The sequence below is a fragment of the Lissotriton helveticus genome, chromosome 2_1 (genome assembly GCF_964261635.1).
Source record: "Lissotriton helveticus chromosome 2_1, aLisHel1.1, whole genome shotgun sequence".
Lineage (NCBI taxonomy): Eukaryota > Metazoa > Chordata > Amphibia > Caudata > Salamandridae > Lissotriton > Lissotriton helveticus.
In genome coordinates, this window is record NC_136059.1 from 914,112,833 (window position 1) to 914,137,629 (window position 24,797).

General features: G+C 43.1%; 1 protein-coding gene across 1 annotated transcript in view; it reads right to left on the reverse strand.

Moving 5' to 3' along the window:
• Positions 1-24,797, reverse strand: part of LOC144819544 (uncharacterized) — a 745,296-nt gene that overhangs the window by 364,349 nt on the left and 356,150 nt on the right. Inside the window, exon 11 of the mRNA XM_078677385.1 lies at positions 3,918-3,999. Coding sequence (XP_078533511.1) covers positions 3,918-3,999 — 82 coding nt within the window. The remainder of the gene's footprint in view (positions 1-3,917; positions 4,000-24,797) is intronic.

Here is a 24,797-nt window from a genome sequence, read left to right on the forward strand (position 1 = left end):
GTTTGATAGGCATTCCTGACGCGTTTCAGTCCTCCTGGACTTTTTTCAAAGGATTGCGCCTGTAACTTGCGTGCAGCCGAAATCCACAAGCCTGCTGAGTTTAAACGATTCCGCCCTTTGTGCTTTCACGGGCTGCCTCCGTAGGACCATTCGTCATCTCCGCTCACAGGACAGGAATTACTTGAAACCATTACCTCGGGTGGTGCAATCTGGAATCACTTCCTTTGAAGTCCAAGTGTCTTATGGGTCCTGTGACGGAAAGGTCGATCCGGTTTTGCAGGTTTGGCTGGGACTTGTAGTTTAGCGCTGCATCTCAGAGTTCTTTTAATTATTTCCCCTCATGGCTGACTCCCTTGCATGCCTCCTTTGAAAGGCTGCTAAGACACCATACCGAAGTCCAGTCTTCGGGTGCACCTGCTGACCCTGTTTCGTTTGCACGAGTCTTGCCACTTGGTTCAATGCGGGCAGCTGTGGTGCGCTTTGCTGGTGGTGCGATCCTCTTGGCTGAACCACGCCATATTTATGAAAAACTAACTTTTTCTCCTAAAAAGGGAAACGAGCCGCCACCTCAGCAATCAAGAGATTTATTTTATTTTGAATGTTGTTTGATAGGCATTCCTGACGCGTTTCAGTCCTCCTGGACTTTTTTCAAAGGATTGCGCCTGTAACTTGCGTGCAGCCGAAATCCACAAGCCTGCTGAGTTTAAACGATTCCGCCCTTTGTGCTTTCACGGGCTGCCTCCGTAGGACCATTCGTCATCTCCGCTCACAGGACAGGAATTACTTGAAACCATTACCTCGGGTGGTGCAATCTGGAATATGTATATATGTATATATGTATGTATATACCTCCAGTGTGTGACTTCCTTAAGGGGATATCCTTTTTGAATATATATACATGCATTGATGTGGAGTAATAACTGTTACCACAATATTACCAACTATCATACTGGATTTTTAAAATTCAGCAACAAGCCATACAAGCGATTACTAAAATCAATAAACATGCTTCATTGTTGATAGTAAAAATCATGAAATAGGTTTTGTTCATGGAGTCCTCACTAATGTTGAATTAGATTACTAAGACATTGATTAGGTACTGCATGATCGCTATAAAGTAATGGTGTCTGCCCAACACAATTTGTGGACATTGATTGGGAACAATGCCCAATGTCACCAATGGGATTGAACTTATAGGAAACCTATCCACTGTGGGACAGTTATTTTGATTTGAACCTTCCACTTGGTCTAACATTTTTCAGTACATCATGTAATGTTTTGGCATTGCTTTACATATCGGTATGCTAATCGTGACAACTTGATTGCGTTTTAGTAGCTTAAAGATTTGTGTCAGAGTGTCTTGTTTATTTCAATGCATACTGTGAAGGTCGAAATGCGTCGGTGGAGCTGTGGTGTTGAGAATAAAGTCTGCAAACTTCGATCCCTGGAGTGCAGCGATTTTGTTAGGTTTCTTTAGTTTTAATGTATTGAATATATTTGCCTTTTTTTGTTTTCATTATTGATATATTTTTGATTTCTTTCAATGATCTAGTTGACATTCATATTTGTGTTGTTACTGTTTAAGTATAACGTTGAATAGTTTGGTTGCACATATTTCTGTCAATATTTGGGTCTATCAATATTATTTTTCTTGATATAGTATCATACAACCCCTGTTGGTATTCCAGGGTCTGGCAGTTAAAACTATTTCTAACTCCGATCTTTTCAGAGTTTCTGGAGCACCTCCCCTGTGCACTTCCAAGGCTCTCAGGACCCTGGGAGCAGCAATTAGGGGCCATGACTCACTCCAGCAGAGACCAACAATTGGGCCATTTGCCACTAGTAAGCTGGACACTTCAGAATAAAGGCTTCTTCTAACTTCTTGTGACTGTGTAGCCACAAAAGTGGTCAGCCAACTGACCCTTGGAGTCCATTCATTAGTCCTAAGTACAAGTGATAGCAGGTTCAGCCCATCAGTTTCAAACAGGTCCAGTCCTCTTCTGTTCTTTCACAGGTCCATAAAGTGAGCTGTCGAGTTGCGGGAGATGTGCTAGTGTTGTAGTATTCACTAGCCAATGAGTGATGGTGACTCCTGGACACTCTTTACCGATGAGTGTAAAGTTCCAAAGAGCATACTTTCACACTTTTGTAGCACATCCTGTTTTCCTTACTGCATGTATTTGATTGTTGAGTCCTTTGCCACATTTGTCCCATTGTGTTGAATATTAATGTGAATACATCACAACCAATATATAATTAAGTCTTTGTTAGACATACTAAATGTGCACAAGAAATAAATAATCTTTGTCTATATTAGTTGTGTTTAAGATCACGCGAAATAGCTAATTGTTTGGTTTAAAGGTGTCAAACATATGTTTCTTTTTGTGCAGGTAAAGGTGTGTGATGATCTTTAAATAACGTTTAAATAATCTGAAAGGATTTTTCATAAGAGCAGGCGCGAAATGGTAACGCAGTCTAAGTGACTTAAATGTTTGTTGGTTTAGGGAGCTCATCCTTTTGTGTATTGACTGAATACTAATTTTGGCAGTATGATTAAGTTTACAGCAATATAGTTTTTTATTTTTATTTTGAATCTTCCAGTACCGTGCTTACTACCCTCGACATATTATAGCTCACGTATAGCTTAGCTAACACTTAAACTCCCTTCCACTAGAAGATTAGTATGCATACACCCCGCCGAGGAGACACTCCAGGGGATTCTGAAACCCAGGCATTGGCTGGCAGGGCGTTACTTCCCATTGTCCCTTCAGAGGTGTCCAAACAGCTGCTTATCGTCTGCTGCTAATAGACTGTACCGTGACGAGCGTTACCGACAGATACATTTTTAAGCTAGCAAGTAAAATGAAAAACAACTACTACATTCCAGGCATGTGGCTTAATGGACTTTAAATCCAGGCCTTTTACTACTGGCTGGATTAAAGTACGGATCAGGGTTTTGTCAGTGGCGTAGCAAGGTCAGGTGGTACCCGGTGCGGAAAATTTCTTGTCACCCCTGGCTTGACAAAATGGCAACAATATGTGTTTAAAGCACATATTTATGCCATTTTGTCACCCCCTCAGTGATGACACTTGTCACCCCGGCTTGACAAAAATGGCAAAAATATGTGTTTATAACACATATTTTTGCCATTTTGTCTTCCCTCTCAGAGATGACACCCACCCCACCCGCCTTCCTACGCCACTGGGTTTTGTACTGACTGTGAGTAGATCCTCTACCTGTTTGAGTTCTACTTTATTTGCACTTATTTGCCCCTTTAATTCAGTATTGAGATAGTCCTAAAGTATTTTTGAATGGTATTGTGCTCAATGAGGGCTCTTTCATTATACACCAATGCAAATGGCCAATGCTGCCTTTTCAAGATGCTTCAATACAGTGCGGTACCTATAAACGCCATGTCCTCTGTGGCCATTTTCCCTCACAGAAACTCACAGAAGCAACAGAAGCCTCCTCTGTTCTAGTAATTGCTCATAATGAATGACCGGCGAATGGTTTCACTATTAGTTAGCCGAAAATAAGACGATTCCCAAAAATGTGACTGTTTTTAACCTTTTTTTATGTTTTATCATTTTGTGAAGAATGCCTACCAATGCTGTTATCCTCAGCACAAGTTCCAACACCACAGCAAGTGGCATTTTTCCAATGCAAAGTTACTATTTTTCATCCTTTCCTAAAATACTTGGGCAACTTTTAACCCAAAATATTCTAGGAGTCGAGTTAGAATAGCAAATAAGACTTGATTTTTTAGGGAAAAGTGGCACTTTCCCTAAACATTCTACGATTGGAGATGGACTAGTTAACTTGATGTTGCACGTCCACTGCTGTCCTGAATTGTGTCCCCAGCATCACCAAACCACCATACAAAACAGAATGCTTCCAGACTAAAAGCGCTACTTACCAAGGCTTAGTTTCATGACGTCGTTTCTTTGTGTTTTATTCCCATCGTTAGCCTCATGCTTTCCTCCAAACAGATATATATCCTGTAAGGACAGCGTTTGCTTATTATTGGTTTTTCAGAGCTGCCATGCAATGTTAAAAAGTTCATATAAAATTAGAATAAAGATTTCTAGATTTTGTGTTTACCGTTATACAATGAAAATAGGCTTTCAGAAAATAAATGAATGGTATTGTAGAAAAGGGTGATAGGCAGTTGTTTCATATTGTGCATCATTCACAGCATTTTCATATTGCTAATTTTACACAAAAACGGTGACAAATACAAAAGGTGCAGACAAAGCAGTGATCACACTCCACAAACAAAGGGCTCCAAGGAACAATCCGTACAAAAACCCCAGGAACATACCAAAAAAACAGAAAAATACAGGAAAAAGGGTGAAGCAGCAGATGTAAGGGATGTCATTTTATTGTAAGGAGGAAAGGCCTACCTCTACCTGTGGTGTGAAAGAAGCAGGCCATGTTTTGAAGCTGTCCATGCTTAGTACAGCTGTTTTTTTGCAGCTGCTTTCTCTTTGTGCAGAATGTATAGCAAAAAGCGAGCAGTTCTTCTGTAAACTCTGACGCCGGTCAGGGCTTGCAAGCATGGGCCAGTTCCCCGAAGTTCTGAGGGAACTTCATGGTTCCTGGCTGGGCTAATAGCTACAAGTGGACTATGTTTCTGTATAGTTTTCAGGTAGTTGTGCCTGTTGTGGAATGCGTTCAAAGTACATGATGTCACCACAGGTGCAGAGTTCAACATTTGCAGTAGCCATCTTAGCTTGGGGTAGATTACTTTCTCTATATGTATTTTATGATGTACTATGGACTACATGCAAGTCACATGAAAGAGAGATGGAATTCTAACTGGAATGAATGATTCAAAATTAACTACAAATATCTGGCAGGTGCCTTGGTCTTTCCGATGCTGCTATTGCGATTTTCCTGCTTATTAAACGTTTTCTGTCCTAATGGACGGAAACACAAGAGTAGAAGAGGGTATGCTCTCTTTACTGAACCTTTCGCCAATGACATGGTGATGGGGATCTCTGAGTCTCGCCTGAAGTTTTTAACGACTAAGACATTTGCAGAACTGAGAGTAAAGGATAAAAGTGAGGAGCAGTTTTTTTTAGTTCCCCTGTTTCTTCTCCTTCAACATGTGCCACACATATATGAGGGTAGCGCAGATGCTTAAGTGATTCCCGAGCGGACGGCTACTAGACAAAGATGGTCTACCTATATTTTCGGTCATGGGCAATCTATTTGGAACATACAGCAACTGTGCGTCATTTTGGCAACCTATTTACGACCTTTAGCCCCGCTCGACAGGGATTAAAAACTGCTTCAGGAACTTTCAGTAAACACCATTCCTCTAGTTACGATATAAGGGATTAAGAGTTTCCAAAACCTGTTTAAAGAAGGCCCACCAGAGGCATGGCAACTTCTTAGGCAGAGTCGCAAGGTGTCTCAATTAATGGCATTTATGTGGCAACCATTTGCTTCACAAGAGCATTTGACAATTGGTACCACTGTACAGTATTCAGTATCAAAGTTGGGTTGAATTATAACTCTGTGTATTAAAATACAAGGGGTGCCACATTGTTCCTTGGTGTCATTTAATTATGTTCCCAAGGCTAAGGAAGAATGAGGATGTAATGTTTAAATTACGTTGGGTAATCCCATTACACTAATTTATTCCTCCTCCTCCCAAGCCTGACCACCTCCCTGTTCTTGGTATGATACAGGAGTTATTCAGGAAAGGGCACCCTTATAGGGGCTTGAGTAAAGAAATAGGTGAGCTTCACCAGTGTTTTGAAGAGGCTGAGGGGTTAGAGGGTCCTTAATGATAAGGTATGATGCAAGGAGGAAGAAATCCGATGTAAGACATTTTTTATATGTTCAAATATAAATACATTGCAAGTCAATGACAAAAAACAACAAAGCTAGAAAAAGAGAGACATTTTTAGATAAAACTTTGCTGATATATAAACATTTTATATTGTTTACGTGAATGTTTATAGAATCAATGATGTTGGGTTGGAGCAGGGCTCCAGAGAGGTTTGCATGAGCAGAATAAAGCAATACAAAGTGGGAATCTATCACAAGCCAGAGCTCTAAAAGACAATGAAAAAACATAAATATAAATAAAAGGTAGCACAACTGACACAGCACCCATCCTCACCACAGCTCTGAACTTCACAACCAACTGGAAATAGCTCTCTGTTATTGGCACTGAGCACGGTTGGTGTCAGTAGTTTATGCATGAGTGTAAGCTAATATGATAACAAAAAGTAACCTAGTGGCATGTATGATACATAACATCTTCCCGGTGGATTAGAATTGGTACATAGGTAGTTAAGCGAATCCACAAAACAAATGGCCCTGGTTTCCTAATGCGGAGGTAGGAACAGGGTAACATGAGAAAAAAATGGGTTGTCCACGTTTGCATTCTCCCTGGCTAGACATTAGAACATGCATTTACCATGCAACCGTCTCGCCTTCAGAAAAGTTAGAGCTATTGGCATTGTAAATGACAAACTTTTTATTTATGTGTTGGTTTTGAAAACAGATAAATAAAAGGCATTGTCATTTACAATACCAATAGGGTAATCTCTCGCAAATACGAGACCTATTGCATTTGCACACACACACACAGAGCCACACACACACACAGAGCCACCCACACAGAGCCAGCCACACACACAGAGCCAGCCACACACGCAGAGCCACACACACAGAGCCACACACACACACACACACACACACACAGAGCCACACACACACACAGAGCGCTGAGCAACGGAAACCACTGGCTCAAATTAAGCACTGCACTTTTAGCTGCAAATTGAGGAGTACCTTAATTTGAAATCTTAATTAAGCTCCCTGTCATGGGGGTCTGTTAGCCACTGATGGCTCAGCCCCCAATCCTGCTACAATGTCCTTCTTACCTACAAGAGGGCCAGCGGGATAACACTCACATGCGCTGCACACTCCCCCACCAGAAGCAATGTAAAATCCGAATCATAAGCAGAGCACCAGCTGGGATGTGCCCTCCCCTTCCAGCAAATTGTCGGGTACTAAATTATAGCTCCTGAGGGGGTTTTAAATAAACCAGCCGCTAGGGCTAGCATGTGAGCATTTCATTGTGCTAGTGATTACTTTTATAAGGTTAATGTGCGTCTTTTAATACAGCCCTTATATACCCCATCAAAATGTTCCCATTTTGAAGTTGGAATGTGTTGGTGCTACCTCCCCCTTTAATTATGCAAATACAGCGCTAGAGACTAATTGCACATCCGTTCCATTAATCGAAACATGTTCCCAGATGTAGGTCAAGTGTTCAGCGTAAGATGAGAGATGGAAACGTGTGATTGAGTCTGCTCTGCCATTCTCTGTTGACTTAGAACACGATAACGAATGCAGCACGGTTAGTCTGGAGGAGAAATTATGTTTTTTGGGGGTGGAGGGGGCAGCATCAACCTGGGTCTCAGGAAGGTATCGTAGATGTAGCTAAACACTGCCCTTCGCTCCGTTCATACTTACCTACGGAAAAGTGACTTGTTGATCCCCTGAGAACCAAGACGCCATGCCAAACTACCTGCAGGAAGTCTCTCCCCGAAAGAGTTATGTGGTGGGATTTAACCTCATTTTGCAGCACATCCCGCCCAGGAAAGCCTGCAGAACCGCCACCCTCCCATAAACGCGTGTATGTGGAAATTCACTGCATGTAGAGACTGATCGCTTGATCGGACTGTTACCTGGGGTCACAAGGCTGGCATTGGAGTACGGTGTTGGTGACTCGTAGGGGGAAGCTTTTCTTTCCGTAGATCTCTCCTGTCCTCCGGCACAGCACGCTGGTTGCTAGGCTCTGCTGCAACGCTGCTCCTCTTTACAGCGAACCTGGCCTCGGGCAGTCGGCAGTGAATTTAAAGCATGCCCGCAGCACTTCTGGAGATCGAGGGCCGGTGACGATACAATACCGGCCCTCGGGGCTTCACTTTGATCACGGGCCGGCCTTCATTTAAGGCACCTCTGCACACCATTCATCTCTCCGACTTCCCAATACGGCATTAGAAACGCTGATGTGAATGCGCGGCTAAATAATTAAATAAATAAACGCCACCATGTATCTCCGAGGCGAGGCAGAAATGCCGCGGAGAAACTCAGCCTCATTTTGGGATTCGGGGGCGTGTTTTCCGTTCTCTCCTCTTCCCATTGGCTGGAAGGTAAAATTCCAGCCAATGGGAAGAGGAGAAAAAGAAAGGAGAAAGAAGGTAAAAATACACCCCCGAATCCCAAAAAGACGGGGCTTGAACAGAGTGACGCCCCTCTCCTCCAATGGCTGGCCTTCGTTTAGGAAGCCAGCCAATGGAGAAGAGGGGCGGGTTCAAGCCCCACTCTCTGAAACATCAGATTTCTCCCAGCGAGAGCTGCGCAAGCGCAGCCGTCACTAGGCGAAACCTAAAAACAAAGGCGAACATGACTGGTCTCGAAGAGACAAAATAAGGGTATTTGCCATTATCTGGGAGCCCTTCTAATCCATGTTGTATATATAGGACCAGTTTCATTCACAAAATATTGATAGGTGTGGCCCCACACACCCCTCCGGGTGTCATGCTTCATCACTGGCCATGCCACAATCACCTAATGAAATTTTAGTGGTACATTGGCTCCCCATTGATGCAGAGAGTGCTTTTGAGGGTGGGTATCTATAGAGCCAGAACCTAGAGAGCATAACAAACCCTTATGCCCTAAACACAGCGATTGCGATTTAATGAGGGCAGGCCGAAGGGATGAATAAAAACTATAGCAAGGCATAGGACTGCCTATTATCCCTGAATCAGAATGAATCGACATGTTCCAGCCTTTAGAACGGCCCTACAAAGGGTTCCAGGTTTTCGTAAGGACCCAGATCCTTATTTTCCTGACTCCTTACTATAGAGGTATCCATTCATACCATCAGCACAGCTGGTGCACCGTGTAGGGCTGATGCCCGTGTTCACTGGGACTGCTGCTCAGGACAAGGGCTCCCGACTCCTGTGTGTGGCTGTGGTACTGCCGGCAGCTGAAATGGGTGCAGTAGGACAATGGACATCCCCAGTAGGCAAGTGGTAAGGTGGCATGGGTGGATGAGGTGCTTTCTCTGCGCGGTGCCCTGCTGCGTTGTCCCTCCTCTAAGGACTTGGGGAAAGGAGGAGGGGCAGGAAACCACGGACGGGCTGAGCTCTGGGAGACTGGACTGTGTGTTAGGAAGCTGCAGGGCTCTCCTTCTTGCTAATTGACACTGTGCCTTGGAAGAGTTGGGATCTTCCCCACACTGGATGCCTCTTCTACTGTCAGTGCTCCTGAAGATTGATCCTCTGGTCTACTGAGGACTTGCCCCAGCAGCAGGATGAGGGTTGCCATGAACGGTCCTGACTGCACCATATGGACCATACAGTTTGCTCACCAGGGAGGGCCCATACAATGGAGAGTACTATGCCAATGCAGGAACCTCACCAGGGGAAAGTAAAGAGCTGGCAGGCTTGCATCGTCTGCTGGGCCTAGACACCCTAAATCTGCAGATGCCCCTGGAGAACCTAATCTTCGGTTGCTGGAGGAAGTCCTTTGTGGCCAAGGGGAGCAGTATGGCAAAATACTAGGTGTGATCTCTGATCTGAAAGGTACTCTTGAAGCAAAGATGGACTGGGTAGTAGTGGACATGGGTCTCCTCTGGATGAATAATAGAAAACTGGAGGACAGGGTGACAGCAACATAGGTGGAGATGGAGCGCATGGATCCAGCCATGGAAGATATGCAGGTCTGGCTCCAGGACCTGATGGAGACATTGAACCACCTATGAGACTGAACGGAGGATGCGAAGGGCTGTTCCGGGCAAAATAATATTCACATCATAGGCCTACCGGAACATGCAGAGGGCTCAGATGCTGAGCGGTGCATGGAGCAATGGCTCATTCAACACATCTACGTTGGCAAACCTACAGCTTTTTTCACTGTGGAAAGGGCCCACTGGGTCAGCCCCTGGTCCTGGAGGCTTTGCCTCGGCCCATGGTCTCACGGTTCTTGAACTACAGAGACAGAGACTGAATTCTCCAGACCCCCAGCACATGGCCCATGGTCAGTGGAAGGCCACAAAGTGAACCTGTTCCCGGACTTCACAATCCTGGTCAAGAGAAAGGGAAACTCATTCCTCTGGGTTAAGGCAGAACTTCAACAGCTGGGTCTCGGCTATGCCCTTCTTTTCCCCACAAAGTTATGTGTGGAAAAAGACAACATCACCTTCTACTTTCTAACACCAGAGTAGGTATTGCAATGGCTGGAGTGGCATGGCGTCCTTCACATGGAACTGGACGAGTGGCAGGTGGAAGGGTAAGGGAGATGCCAGAGGGTAGCTTCTCAGAAGGACAGAATGTTGGGGAAGCCCACAAAGCAACAGGCGGAAATGGTAAGGGCGCAGATGGTGGCGGAGATGGCGACCTACAGAAATTTACAGGGAACGGAATCAAAGAGCAGCCCAGAGCATGATCATGTTGACCTGGACTGTTGGACACGGACAGTGAGCGGATCCTATGACCGGGACTAGTGGTAACACCAATGAGGGTGAATGTGGTGGGCTGAGGGGGTGCTTGCACACAGGACTGTTTGGTATGAGATGGCCAAGGGGCAATGTTTTGTTGAGCCGTTGCTCTGTCTTAGTCAATGAGGATAGCACGTAAATGAAAATGGGACCTGAGGCCCACACAGTGAGAACTGTAAGACCTTTTACTCCTATTACAAGACTTTTGATTCCAGGATAAACAGGCCTAAGCCCCTAGGATTTTTAGACTAATAACTTGCTGCATTGTTTCATTTTACCTGTTGTTAGAGGAACTGAGGAGAGTGGGCGACAAACTATTCTTAAGTTGGGGTAAGCATTCTTGACTTATGTCTAGTAAACGTGGGGAGGGTGTGGGTATGGCAGGGAAAAATCAAACTGCAAAGTTCTGGAAAGGCGCTGGAGGAGGGACTATGCGTCTGACACTAAACTCGCATACAAAAAGGCAAAAAAGGACTACCATATTCTCTGCAAATCGGCGTATGCCGAATATGTCACTTCGACTATTTCTAGTGCGCTGAATTGCTCTAAGACCCTTTTTAAAATGCTTAAAGAGTTTTTGGGCCTGAAACCCAAGCCTTGCCTCCTGCACCAAATAATCAACAATGTGAAGACTTGGCCAAATATATTCTCCATAAAGTAGAAAAAATATATTCTGAAATGAAGGACAGGTAACCCGATAACCACTTTCAACAAATATCCTCATTTCCTCCTATTGCCAGGATCATCTCTTACCAAGACAAAGAGGCATCAAAATCTAAGGCTACACTTGAATCCTGGTCCCCACTAGATATGAACTCCTTCAAACAAATTTTAGATAGCATTAAATCTGGTTCAATCATTAAATCTGGTTCACCTCGTGATTCTCTTCTAATCTCGGTGCTTCAACACCTTGAGACGCCGTCACTCCTGATAATTATGGAACTTCTGAACACCTCCCTAGAGGAAGCAACAGTTCTTTCAGTGTGGAACTACGCAATGGTACTTCCTCTCTTAAAGAAGGCCAACGATGATCCGGACCAGCCGTCCAATTACCGGCCTATTTCACTGCTTCCGTCCTTTTAAAAAATTCTGGAAAAGCACATAAATTCTCAATTAGCACAATTTGTTGAATCACAACATTTTTTACATCCATCTCAGTCAGGCTTTAGAGCCGGTTTTTCGGCCGAAACAACACTCCTTCGAGTCACAGAAATGCTGCAATACTATCTAGACTCAGGAGCCACGGTAGCTCTCATACTGCTGGACTTAAGCGTAGCGTTTGACACGGTCTCTCATACCGTGTTAGTGGAGGCTTTACGATCCTTGGGTATAACTGATATAGGACTAAATTGGCTTATTTTTTTTCTCATGGATAGCACGTTCCAGGTCTTTTCTCCAGCCGCCTGTTCCAATAAGCATGTTTCCCTCTATGGGGTACCTCAGGGCTCTATTTAAGCCCTTTATTATTCAACGTGTATGTCAGATCTTCATCCAACATTGCAGAAGATGCTAGGTTGTCCTTGTTTTCCTATGCAGATGACACCCAGACTATCTTCTCCCTCTCTGCTGAGAAAACAACTATGACATCTGCTTTGTAGCTAGGTCTCCGTAATATTGCATCTTGGATGCAGGCTAATTTTCTTAGACTTAATGGGGAGAAGACAGAGGTCTTGATCCTGGGGAAGAATACAGATCTTTGGGGCCCCCAACATTGGCCCATTGAAATGGGTGCTGTCCCTGAAACTTCTTGCCATATTCGCAATCTAGGCTTCATCATAGACAAGTCACTATCTATGAAAAACCAAGCAGTAAAGGTGGCTGCAACTTGTTTTACCATACTGAAATGGCTCAAAAAGATTATCTAGATGCTGCCCAGCTCTACCCAGAGAACCGTGGTTCAAGCTCTTGTCACCTCAAGACTGGACTATTGCAACATCCTCTACTTGGGTGCAAATAAGGAGGTAACCCGCAAGCTACAGGTAGTCCAGAACTCCGCCGCCAGACTGATTTGTCAGGTTCCCAAAACTGCCTGAATCTCAGGCCCTCTGCGAGACCTTCATTGGCTCAGGGTGGAGAGCAGAATTAAGTTCAAAGCCCTGAGCTACATGTTTAAAATCAAATCTGGAATGGCCCCTCAATACCTGCAGGCTCTTGTTCACCCCTACTTGCCCTTATGTGCGCTCCGCTCTGCCACTCACACGAAGTTCTATGTACCTAAAATTAGACTGTCACGTATGGGCCCACCTTTGATGCTCTGAAAAACTGTCTCAGAGACATTGCAAAGTGGATGGACCTCAACTTTGTGAGAGTGAATGCGGGAAAGACCGAGGTTCTCTTTTTCAATCAATCCTCCCCTTTGGATTCAAACCTCTGGTGGCCAGTGGATCTGAGGTCCACCCTCCTTCCCAAGGGCTGTCAGAAATCTGGGTGTGAGATGGGATAAGGGTCTCTCTTTCCATAACCAAATCCATACGGTATCGGCAGCCTGTTTCTGAAAAATCAGAATGATACATTTTTTTATCAATTATCTGCCCTGTAGCACCAGAAAAACAATAGTCCAGGCTCTTATTACATCTCACTTGGACTATGCCAATGGCCTGTATCTTGGTCTAGCATCAGGCTTGTGCCACAGACTTCAGATTGTCCAAAGTGCCTCAGCTCGTCTGTGGCATCTCACTCCGAGAACATATTTCCCCTTACCTGCGAAAGTTACACTGGCTTCCGATTCACAAAAGGGTCGAGTTTAAAGCCATGACTCTGGCCTACCGGGCTACAAAAGGGCTCGGCTCAACCTACCTTTCGTCGAATCTTCGACCCTACAGTAACACCCGTAATTTATGCTCCAATTCTAAGTCGCTGCTTGTTACCCCAAGGTTTAAAAATGTGCGCAAGGGTGGAAGGACATTTCAAGTGTGTGCTTCCACCCGGTGGAATAAACCTCCAAACTCTTGGAATTGGTATTCCGTAAATCCCTGAAAACCTTCCTCTTTAGTTAAACTGCATCCTCTGGTACGATCTAGTAGTTCAGACCATCAGCGCCGGGACACCCCGTTGGGGTAGCTGCGCGCTTTATAAAATACACAAATAAATGGGCGGTCGATCATTTGCTTACTTAGGCCCCATGTTATGGAACTTTCTCCCTGCTTCGCTTCACAATGAAACTGTGTATGCGGATTTTCGTAAAAGCCTATAAAGTTGGCTGTTTCATCAATAATCACTTCCCTTCCGTTTGGTCCTTCCTAGCTGGCACAGGGAAACACTTTTTGGGTAGCTGTTGCACCCTACAAATTAAAAATACAATACAATACAAGGGTATTGTTTTCAGTGAGTGAATGCATACAGCATAAGATGGGTGCACGAGGGGGGGAGGTGGTGACTGGTGACATGGAGGGCTCCTGGAAGACGACCTGTGAAATGCTTATAGCCCATGGCTGATGGTGGGTAGAGTGGCCTCAACATCCCCACATGGAATATGTACGGGGTGGGGAGCAAAATCAAGCAAGAAGTGGTGGCACAATACATTAAACGCATAGTCTTCCTGCAAGAGACCCACTTGCTGGGGATATAATGCAGATTCCTTTGTCAGGGACAATATGTGTTCCTCAGCACTCAGGGCTTTCATGGGGATCCAGCCATATGGCCATACTAGCAAAGAAGACCCATTCTTTCTGTGTCATCAGGATGTAAATGGACACAGCTTTGACTGTCCTTGGGATCCAGGGCTATGGAGACACAGAGGAGTATACCCTCATTAACGTCTAAACTCCTCCTTGACTAGAGTGAGCTACACTAGACACAATAGGCCCAATACTCTTGAAGGCTGGCGACACATTGCCAATACTGGGTGGGGACTTTAATGACACCTTGGCTCCAGACTTAGACAGGTCAAAGACAACATGAAACAGAGATCCCCAGCATACCCCACTATGATAGTTTGTATGGGCTGTGGGATTAGTTGATATGTGGAGACTTCTATTCTGGGGCCAGAGGGACATTCTTTGAGCTGGACTACTTGTTCACACCCAGAGGTGATCATCCAGGTATAAAGGGGCCAAGTATCTCATCAGGGGTATTTTAGACTACTTGCCACTACTGGTCACCATGTGCAAAAGTGGTTGGCATGGGAGGGAGTTCTGGTGATTTAATGCCTGGGGGTTACAGAACCTGGAGACCATCAAGCAACTCAGAAGGGATTCTGAGACATAGTTTGAGGACAACAACGACTCAGTAGGCTCCCCGTCATCGTGTGGGATGCATAAAAAACTGTCCTATGGATGAAATACAAACCCTGGTCGCAATGAAGAAGTGAGCCACAACAGAAAGACTACTCTCTCTTGGACACTGTTTCCTAAACCTTGAGTGTAGGGTTACTGCATTGACCGATGCAGCTGCCTTCTGACAGCTGAATGATGCCAGGGAGGAATACCGCAATATGTCGGAATCAGCGGCCCATGGCCATTACCTGGCAACCCGGAGGGGACTCTATGATATGAGGAAGAAATAAAGCCATCTCTTGGCCTGGCTGAGTCATAGACAAGAAGAGGAGAGATGTGTAGGAGAAATCAGTATACCCGCACTGGAGATGGTAAACAACAGCAGGGACATAGTCCAAGAGTTCGTTGGACACTACCATGCACTATACACTGCATGCTCACAGGTGACTGACCAGGAGGCTGACCACCTCTTGGCTACACCATGTATCCCATCCCTCCTGCAGGATAATGTGGAATCTGACCGGGCGCTCACAGCAATGCTGAGTGGAAATGCACCAGGGCTGAATGGCTCACCCGTCGATCTGTTTTTAAGACTGGCTGAGTGGTGGGTTTGCATCTATTGCGAATGTTTGAGGACTTGTGCACCCAGGGGTGACTACCTAATGACCTTCGTTGTGCACTCATTTATTTATTATATAAAAAACGGTAAGTCCAGGACTGTTTGTGGATCTTACCGCCCAATCTCACTCCGCAATGATGAGACCAAACTTCTGGAAGCTGTGTTGGCTTGCAGGCTCAACATTGTTATCATGTCAATCATTCATACTGATCGAAATGGGTTTATGCCTCGCAGGTGTAACCAGCTGAATTTAAATAGGTTGTTTAGTTGGCTCGACACAGTGAGGGAGGTCGTAACTCTCCGAGCCATAGTCTCCACAGATGCAAAGAGAGCATTTGACTCCATCCACTGGTCCTATTTGACCTTGGTCTCGTGGCGCTTTGGGTTTGTAACCTTTTTTTGTAGCTGGGTTTCCACACTATATAAGGGCCCACGGTGGTGGTAAGAGTCCGGAAATCCGATTTGATTGACTTATGCCTTATTGTGCATTCTAAGTACTCCTTAAGCAGAAACAAACACAATATTTAAATTGCTAAGATCAGAGCTTCAGATGCCTCTATTGTATGAGCATCATAGGACTCATGAATGCTCCTCTGTTGATCATGGCTATGATGGTAAGCCCATGAATGGATATCTGGCACGTGGAGTGGGCGTGACCCAATATGCTATCCCTCTCTGAAAAACTGCAATGACATGAAACTACTCAACTGTTTTTTCTCAAACCATACAGATGACACATCTTTTCGGCCCAACCTGTGGGACAGTCTATCCTCATCAGCTGGCTTACAGCTGCTTCTGCACTTGCCTTAATCAAGCATACTTACAAATTGATTTTCTTTGTTGCTGTTTGAGGCTCTCCTCACGTGGTGGGCCTGTCTTAATGTGCCAGTGTGCCTTCTCAGTAATCAAAATTCTTCAGCCTGTGTGGATTTTTGGATTTCAGCCCCAGCCTGAAAGAGTCTTTTTGTATATGATTTTGTAACAGCGGAGAGCGGCTGGAGCCTGGCGGGTTGCTCTATTGAAGGAAGCCGTATATCACGCCACAACTCGGTCGGAGAGACTGCCACATACTTGAATCCTACCTGGGGGCTTGCTGCATTTTGTTCCTGTTTCTGCTCCCACTCTCGACATCGCCACAACTAGGGGGATAGGACTCCAAGTCCCAGCACTCCCCCTGCGGCGCTCACCGCCGACGCCGGCAGGAAGCGCCCGGAGGCGCTTGAAAAGCGGAGAGCAACTTCCGCCCCGCGGAAGGCGCGAGGGCGCGCGCCAGGTGAAGCCTGGGCCAAGGGTGGGCCGTCTTAGGCCGTCATAGGCTGAAGGAGGCTGGGCTGGGCCACCCCTCTTGGCTCCTTGCATCAACAAAATAAGGTATAAGCGGTTAAGCCATTTGTTACCAACTCCTAAGAGATACTGTTGTAATTATACCTTCTGGCTGATCTCTCCTGTGGCCCTTTTATGACTTTGGTAGTATCCGCCAAAACCTCTGCTGTGACCTGGGCAAAGACGTTGGGAGCGCTGTGGATTCTATGTCACAATAGTATTAACACTTGCATAAAATAGATCCGGTGCAGACTCATTGAGTTGGATTTGTCATACAGGCGGCAGAGATCAGATTTTAGATACGTATTATTGGAAATCTGAATTAGTTAAATTGGGTTACCATTGTCGAAACAAGTCCTGGTTTTGTTCTTCTGTTATATTTATGCTTGAATTGGTATTGGAGGGTGAAGAATATGTATTCTTGTCACGTTGTGCTGTAATTGTCAAAACTTGTTATTGCCGGTTTGGGCACTCTGGGAACATTTATTTAGCACAACAGGAGGAACATTTAATCATGAGCAAACGGAAGGGCGCTGCTGGCACACTCGATGATTTTATAATAAGAGCGGAATCGGTATTATGCCATGAAATTGAACTAGCACAAAGAAGGTTATCATCTGATCCCTCAAAACGTCCGACTTATAGGCAACCTGGTTTACATTTACTATTCAATGTATCGCATCCAAATGTGGCCAGTTGTATTTAAATTCCCCAACCTGTTTTGAACAACCCTGCCATAGATTTAATACCAATTATAGAGGGGTTTTCTAATGCAAATAAACCAGCGACCCCCGGGATATCAACAAGATTACAAGCTCAAAAACTAGTGGGAATAACAAAAGAAAGAACTAAGAATGTGCAGAGGGGAAAAAGAACTGGTGAAAAGAAAGGGAAATCTGGGGGAACAGGGAGAACAAACAAAGGCGATACCAATGCGCTGGAATATGAGGAGATCTTGTGTAGAACAATAGGGGTGCAAACTGACGTTGATAACTTTCCAAGCCTAGGCAAAGATAAAGAAGTAGTTGGGGTAGTAGAACAAACCATGGTGGATATTTTTAAAACTGCTTTAGATTCAGTACAGACCCAAATAAATGAATGCATGGATACCAAAATGAGGGCTATAGATAGTAAAATTGATCAGCTAAATTTGACCATAGCCCAATTAAGCATCACGATTGGGGACGGAAACAGAATAATTGAAGAAGGGGCAAGACTACTAGCAGATTTTAGGACAACACAAAATGAAAGTAAGAAAGCCAGTGGTGATGAACAAATCCTAAGACAACTGAGAATGGAATCAGCAAATAGTGCTGGGACATCGGGGAAAAGAGCAGAGGAATTTGGGGATAGAGAGTCACAGAGAAAGACTGACACTCGATCTGATAATAGAATAAATTACTCTGAAAGAGATAGCTCTAGGGCAGCAGTGTACAGTCCAAAGGGGACCGATCTGAATCCTAATTCTGATGTCCTAAAGCTACCTCCCGCCACATGTCCCTATGTGCTAGCCGGTGTCCCAGCCCTGAGAAGGGATCAAAATGAATCTTGGCATAATCTTAGGAACAAAGCTACAGATTGGCTCTCTAAATATAAAAAATTCAACCCCCTCAAAATTAATGAAATCCTAATTGTGCGCAGGGTAGGGTGGGTGGGGGATTCTCCAAAGGACATACCAGGAGATTGTATTGTTATAAACTTTAAGCGCCCTTGTATAGTTCGTAACTTGCTGAGAGCACATGAGGAAATACCAACACAAAGTACTAGTATTCACGCCCTACCATTGGGTTACTTTTATAGACCTGGTAAAATAGGAACAAACTACAATCATGACAATGTTTTATTTCCCCATACTTTCAATAGCTTTCAAGAGCTAACATCTCTGGAGGCTGTTGATTGACTGCAACCGTCAAATGTCATAGCAAAGGAAACTCAGGTAGCATCTGTAGAGAGGGAGCTAGAGGGGAAGAATAAGGCATCAATCACCAAGTACTGTGATAAATTGGAAGTAGAAAATGAGCGAGATGTGAGCGGGACTGTACCATTAATTCAAATTCTAACAGTAAGTGAAATTTGTGAGGGCATACAGGTTAGGGGGGATAAAAATATAAACAATATGTCAATAGATGGACCCATGAGAGTCTCAAGTTCTAAAGATCTGGCAGAACTAAAAATAATTTTATGGAATATAGCGGGTCTTGGAAGGAATGCTAGCGATCCTGAGTGGAATGAATACATTGAAACGAGTGATATTTGTCTCCTACAGGAGACTTGGGCAACAAAGATTCCACACAGAGTAGGGTATAAAACTTTGTATGTAGACGCAGTCCCATCAGTAAGAGGAAGGCCTTCAGGAGGCCTCATAATATGGGTAAAAGTAACCCTCGACATTAGAGTCACGCAATTATGTACAGACTCACTAGATATACTTGGAATAAAAATAACAACTAAGGACAGAAGGGTGCTGCACCTATATAACATCTATAATAGACCTAGCCCGGCTTCTAAGGTGTCAGTGATAATAAAACACATGGACTCCATTTTAAATTCACTAGACACAAGGATAAGCATAGTAATAGGTGGTGACTTTAACTGTAATTATGCACCTATTACAGGGCTTGGCAACATCTTAGAAGATGAAGACAGCGCTAATAAGATCCCTATAATGCATAACAGTAATACGGTTCTGTGTACCGTGCTAGCACTCCAAATTATGAGACTAACGGTTGAGCATGGCCTGAGAGCATGCAACGGCCGTTTACCATCAGACATACCAAAGCCCCCGACATTTTGTAGAAGTAAGTCCCAGAGCAAAATTGATTCCATAATCTTATCTTTTGATATTTGGCCGTATGCAGTAGACTTAAAGATTAGAGTAGAGAGCGACCATCGTCCGCTCCAGTTGGTTTTTAATAATAGATTGTTGCCTAGTTCAATTAAGAGCAACGGCACAGCCCATGTAAGTTCAGATTATATCATAGTCAGCAATAACCGTCGCTCTGTAAAATGGGCATATATGCTGGAGCATGGTGAAGCGTTGGCAAGTGTTTATAATACATTTGCCAATATTTTTTGAAGGATACACAACCACACTATTCGAGGGAAATATATTCCTAGACTTACATAAGGAGTTTCATAAAGCACTCGTCCCGCTGGTAACAAAAATACCAAAAAAGACTGGTAGAGACGAAAGCTCCAGCTGGGAGGGAAATCCTGGTACAATAAGGATTGTCGTATTGCTAAGGCTGAATTAGTCCAAGCTATAAAAAAACAATAATATGCTGACAGTAAAAGACGCTAGACTAAAATACAGGAGAGTACAAGAGAAGGCTAAAGCATTATGGGATGATGAGAACTGTTCTGATCGGCTTACTGCTGCTAAGAACAATGACCAAATGTCATTTTGGAGGCTCGTGGCTAAAGGAAATAAAAAAGAAAAGGAAACTAGGGATGTTGATCTTGACGAGACTATTTGGATTGAGCACTTTACTAAGTTGTATGGAGCACCAGAGAATGATAGGACTCCAACCAAGGATGGGTTATTACTAAACCCAAGCGAAGTCAAATTAGACTTTGATCTACAGGAAACTATACTGGCTATTAATTTAGTTAAAAATGTGAAAGCACCCGGACTAGAAAATATCCCGGGAGATCTATATAAACATGACATTAGTGTCTGGGCCCCTATATTAACTGTTTATGTAACGCTGTAGCTGCTGGTGCAGATTTCCCGGAGACATGGAGGGGGCGGAAATAGTTACAATTTTTAGAAAGGGCAATAGGAGCGATCCCGCAAACTATCGCCCAATTAGTTTAATTGATATTTTACAAAAGATTTAAGTAAGGCATATTTTAAATCGTATAAATATTTGGACTGAGGAAAAAGCAGTTCTTTCAAAGTTCCAGGCAGGGTTTAGAGCCAAAATAAGCACTATAGACCAGGTCTTCAGGTTTTGTTGCCTGTGTTGGAAGTATGTAAATATAAGAAAGGGTCATTTATATGTAGCCTTTGTAGATCTCAGGGCTGTGTTTGATCTCATTCCCCGAAACTTGTTATGGTAGACACTCAGCTGCCAAGGGCTACCAGCTAACCTTTTAGAACAGATTATGAGGTTGCATGAAAATAATTATGCTAAGGTCAGGTGGGGCCGGGAGGCGAACTAACAAGTCCAATCCCTATAAAGAGGGGGGTTCGCTAAGGCTGCGTGGTGGCACCTATGCTATTTTCGCTATTCGTCAATGATATTCCATCCTTTTTGGAGGGCTATAAAAACGATGCACCAAAATTGAGGAGAGAAAGGATACCAGCCCTCCTGTTCGCTGACGATACTAAACTTATATCCAAAACCCCCAAGGGACTACAATGTCTACTAAATACATTTCAAACATACTGTAACAAAAAAGGCCTTGAGATCAATACCAATAAGACGAAATACATGGCCATAAACCCCCACAAAACTTTTAGGGAAAATGCGATTTTAAATGGACAAAAATTGGAACATGTACAGAATTTTAGCTATCTGGGTTTTTCCCTGGATTCCAAACTATCATGGAAAACCCAAATAGAAAAAAGCAAAATGACATTAATGCAAAACATGTTACCGATTATGAAAAGACATAGGAATAGTCTTAGTAAAGCTGTTTCGCCAGCACTAGAGGTATTCAAGTTCAAAGCCCAATCTGCAGCATTATATGGAGCTGAACTATGGGGACCCTCGTGCAAAAAGGTTTTTGAGGTTGGTGAAAACAAATTTTATAGAGCGCTACTAAGACTACCTGTACGCACGCCACTAATACCAGTTATTCTTGATCTGAATATGAAACGTACTGATTACCATGCGATTTTGAGACCAGTGATGCTTTGGGTAAGACTCTGGTCGACACCCGAGCTGTTAGACTCCAAGGATGGCCTTAAAGAAATAAGGGAATTGGATAACAACAATAGTATCATATGGCTCAAACATGTTTGTAATTGGTTAAAAAAGATCAGTCTATCACACTTTTGGGATGACCCATCTACACTAACTCAAAATTCAAAAAAGGTGTTAAAATCATCATTCTGGGCATATATGGAACTCAGTAGGTTAAGTGAAAGAGCGAGTGGATCCTTAAAAAGCAAGTTCCTTATGTTCGAAGATAGTGCTTGCTTCGAACACTTTTTAGATTAAGTATATCCACCACTTGCTAAAACGCTATATATGAAATATAGATATAGAGTTCTGATGATATATACAAGCGTAGCAAGGTGGTCAAATGACTGTAATGAGAAGATAAATGATTTATGCACCTTATGCTCAGGCAAAGCCAGAGAAGATGATTAGCATATTTTGTTTTTCTGTTCGGCTTATGCGGTAGCTAGAAAAAGATGGATTAGACCGCTCTGTTTAAATATAGCTGTGAGATCACATAAAGAGGCAGAAAGGATTTTAAAGACTGATACTAGTCAGGTTATTATCTTTGGTATTAGTAGGTTCTTGCTAGCAATACATTTTATAAGAGCAAAAGCAGGCTTGAAATTTTAGAGAAATGTTTGTACTGTCACACAATCGATTGAAATAGAAGAGCTGCTCTAATGAAATGACACTGTTAGTCGTATTACTAAAGAATTTAAAATGTTTTGATTATTATATGAATCCTGGAGCTTTTTGATTAACCATGTACTCAATTTCGATTGACATATGTTTTTTTATTTATCACAAATGCCTTTTTAACTATTTAAATAAGGTTTTAAATGTAAGGATAGACACCCCCACCATTGCCTCCTTGTAACAATCATCGGACTGCACTATACTTGGTATCTGTAATAACGTCAATCTATGTTGTATGTATTAGTACATGTTTTTATGTATCTTTTATGGTACTTATTAACCGGAATAAAGACTATGAAATGAAATATGATTTTGTCCGCTCACTTCAATAGGTGCCAATGCTGCATTGATGTGGGCAGTCTTTGCTTGTCGTAGTTTCAGCCTAACTCAAGACTAAAAAATGCTTGCAGTTTTAACTTAGTCTCTTTTATGAACGACAGCTTCTGATGTGAGGAAAGCACCCCCAAATTACAATTTCCTCTTTGAGATTTTCAGTGGTGCACATGCTCACATATATATCACAAGTGAAAGATGCCCAGTAATTCACCAGCTCCTAAAAAGTAACATATTCCAATAAATATTTCATAGTTAACTGTTGCATAGTGATAATTTAAAATCAGGTTGGACAGTATGACAAAAATGTTCAACATGACACTCTCCTCTACATAGCATCATAATAGTGACCATCATAATAGTGACCTCTTCACTGCACCATTGTTTTCTCTGCTGGTGGCCAACATGATGGCGGCTTATATGATCCATATCTTTCATCGTAAGGTGTTGAGAAATAGCAAAGTCTTCGATGGAGCAGTGAGAATTGAATTATCAAAACTGAAATTGATGGATTGTGACAGGATCACATTTACATCAAATTATTCTATGGTAGGTAGATCAAAATAGATCAAATACATTTTCAATAAACATCAGACATTAGAGCCACAATTATAAAAATATTTCCAGAGGCTCCAACCTTTGCATATTGATTATGATAAAACTCCATGTAAATTTTCTGTGCAGATTAGAAACTGAAAACATTTCAAATAAGATGGGGATAATATCAATTAAAGTTTCTGACATAAAATCTGAAATCACCTGTATCCTCGCTCTTTAACAAGAGTCAACATACAGTCAGTTGTGCTGTCAAGTATGGGATGTGATGGGATGGTATGGTATACCGCAACTGTCAGTGGGGTAGACATAGACTGCTATCACAAGAAGAAATAAGGTGGATCAAAAATTACAGTCACTGGCGGGAAAAAGAATGAATGAGTGTGGGCGTCTAATATGCTTTTAATTCTACAATATCTAGCAAAATATCTGTGAAAATGTTAAAGATTAGACACCATAGAGGAATACTACAAGACATGTACATTATTACTTGTGTTTAATCACATTGTGAAGCAAGGCAAAATTCTCTTGATGCAGATATGGATACATTATTTGACTTATGTGAACGTATTAAAAATACATCTTTATAATGTCATGAATGAGAGATGAATTTTCTTAAGTTCTGTGTGGATCATAGAATGGTAAAAGGCCAATCCGAATGTAAATTAATTATCCATTAGATGTCATGAGGTCCTACATAGACGAACCTTTGAAGAATTATAAGGCAGCATAAAAATACTACTAGTATTTAATTTAAGAAATAAAGACGGTGCATCACTGCAAAAGTAGTATAAACAAACCTAAATACTCACAGGGCCATGGAGGTATTTCAACCCCGGATGCCCCCATGATATGCATGGACCACGGTGCAGAATTTATCTAGTTTAGAAGTATAATTGCCGGTGCTGGCTCGCACGCATGCTTTTTGACGGTGCTGCTACCCCAACTAGTGACCACCTCATCATCAGCTGTTGTGTTCAGCTCTGGTCCTGTGGAGAGTTCACAAGAGTGGGATAGATGCAGCAGGAAAGCCAGCCAGAAACGGCTGCCAGCACATTGGTCCTGGGTGCCACTTCTGGCATCTCGGGTTCAAACATGCTCCTGAGTGAGCTAGTGCAAGAACAACACTAACGCAGCAATGCGTCAGCCTGCGATATCAAAATAACTTCTATCCCAGTGTTAACGGACTGCTTCCTGGTGCTCCTGATGAGAACAAGACCCAGCACTCCAATCCCATAGGACAAGCAGGAGCCTGCAAGAGATGTGCTACTCAAAGTCCTTATCGGTGACTAACAAAAATAGGCAATGGGTTTCAGAAAGAAGTTGAGAACAATTTTCTATGTGTATTCTTTGTGACTTAGGGCCAGATGTAGGTAGGAATCATTTACCGATTTTTAATTACAGAATTTTACCGATTCGGTAATTAAGAATCGGTAAATATGAAGGGTGGACATGTAGGTCCATCCAGATGGTTTTTTTACCGAATCGGTAAAAATCTGTATTTACCGATTCGGTAAATACCGAATAAAACACATGGACTCCATTTTAAATTCACTAGACACAAGGATAAGCATAGTAATAGGTGGTGACTTTAACTGTAATTATGCACCTATTACAGGGCTTGGCAACATCTTAG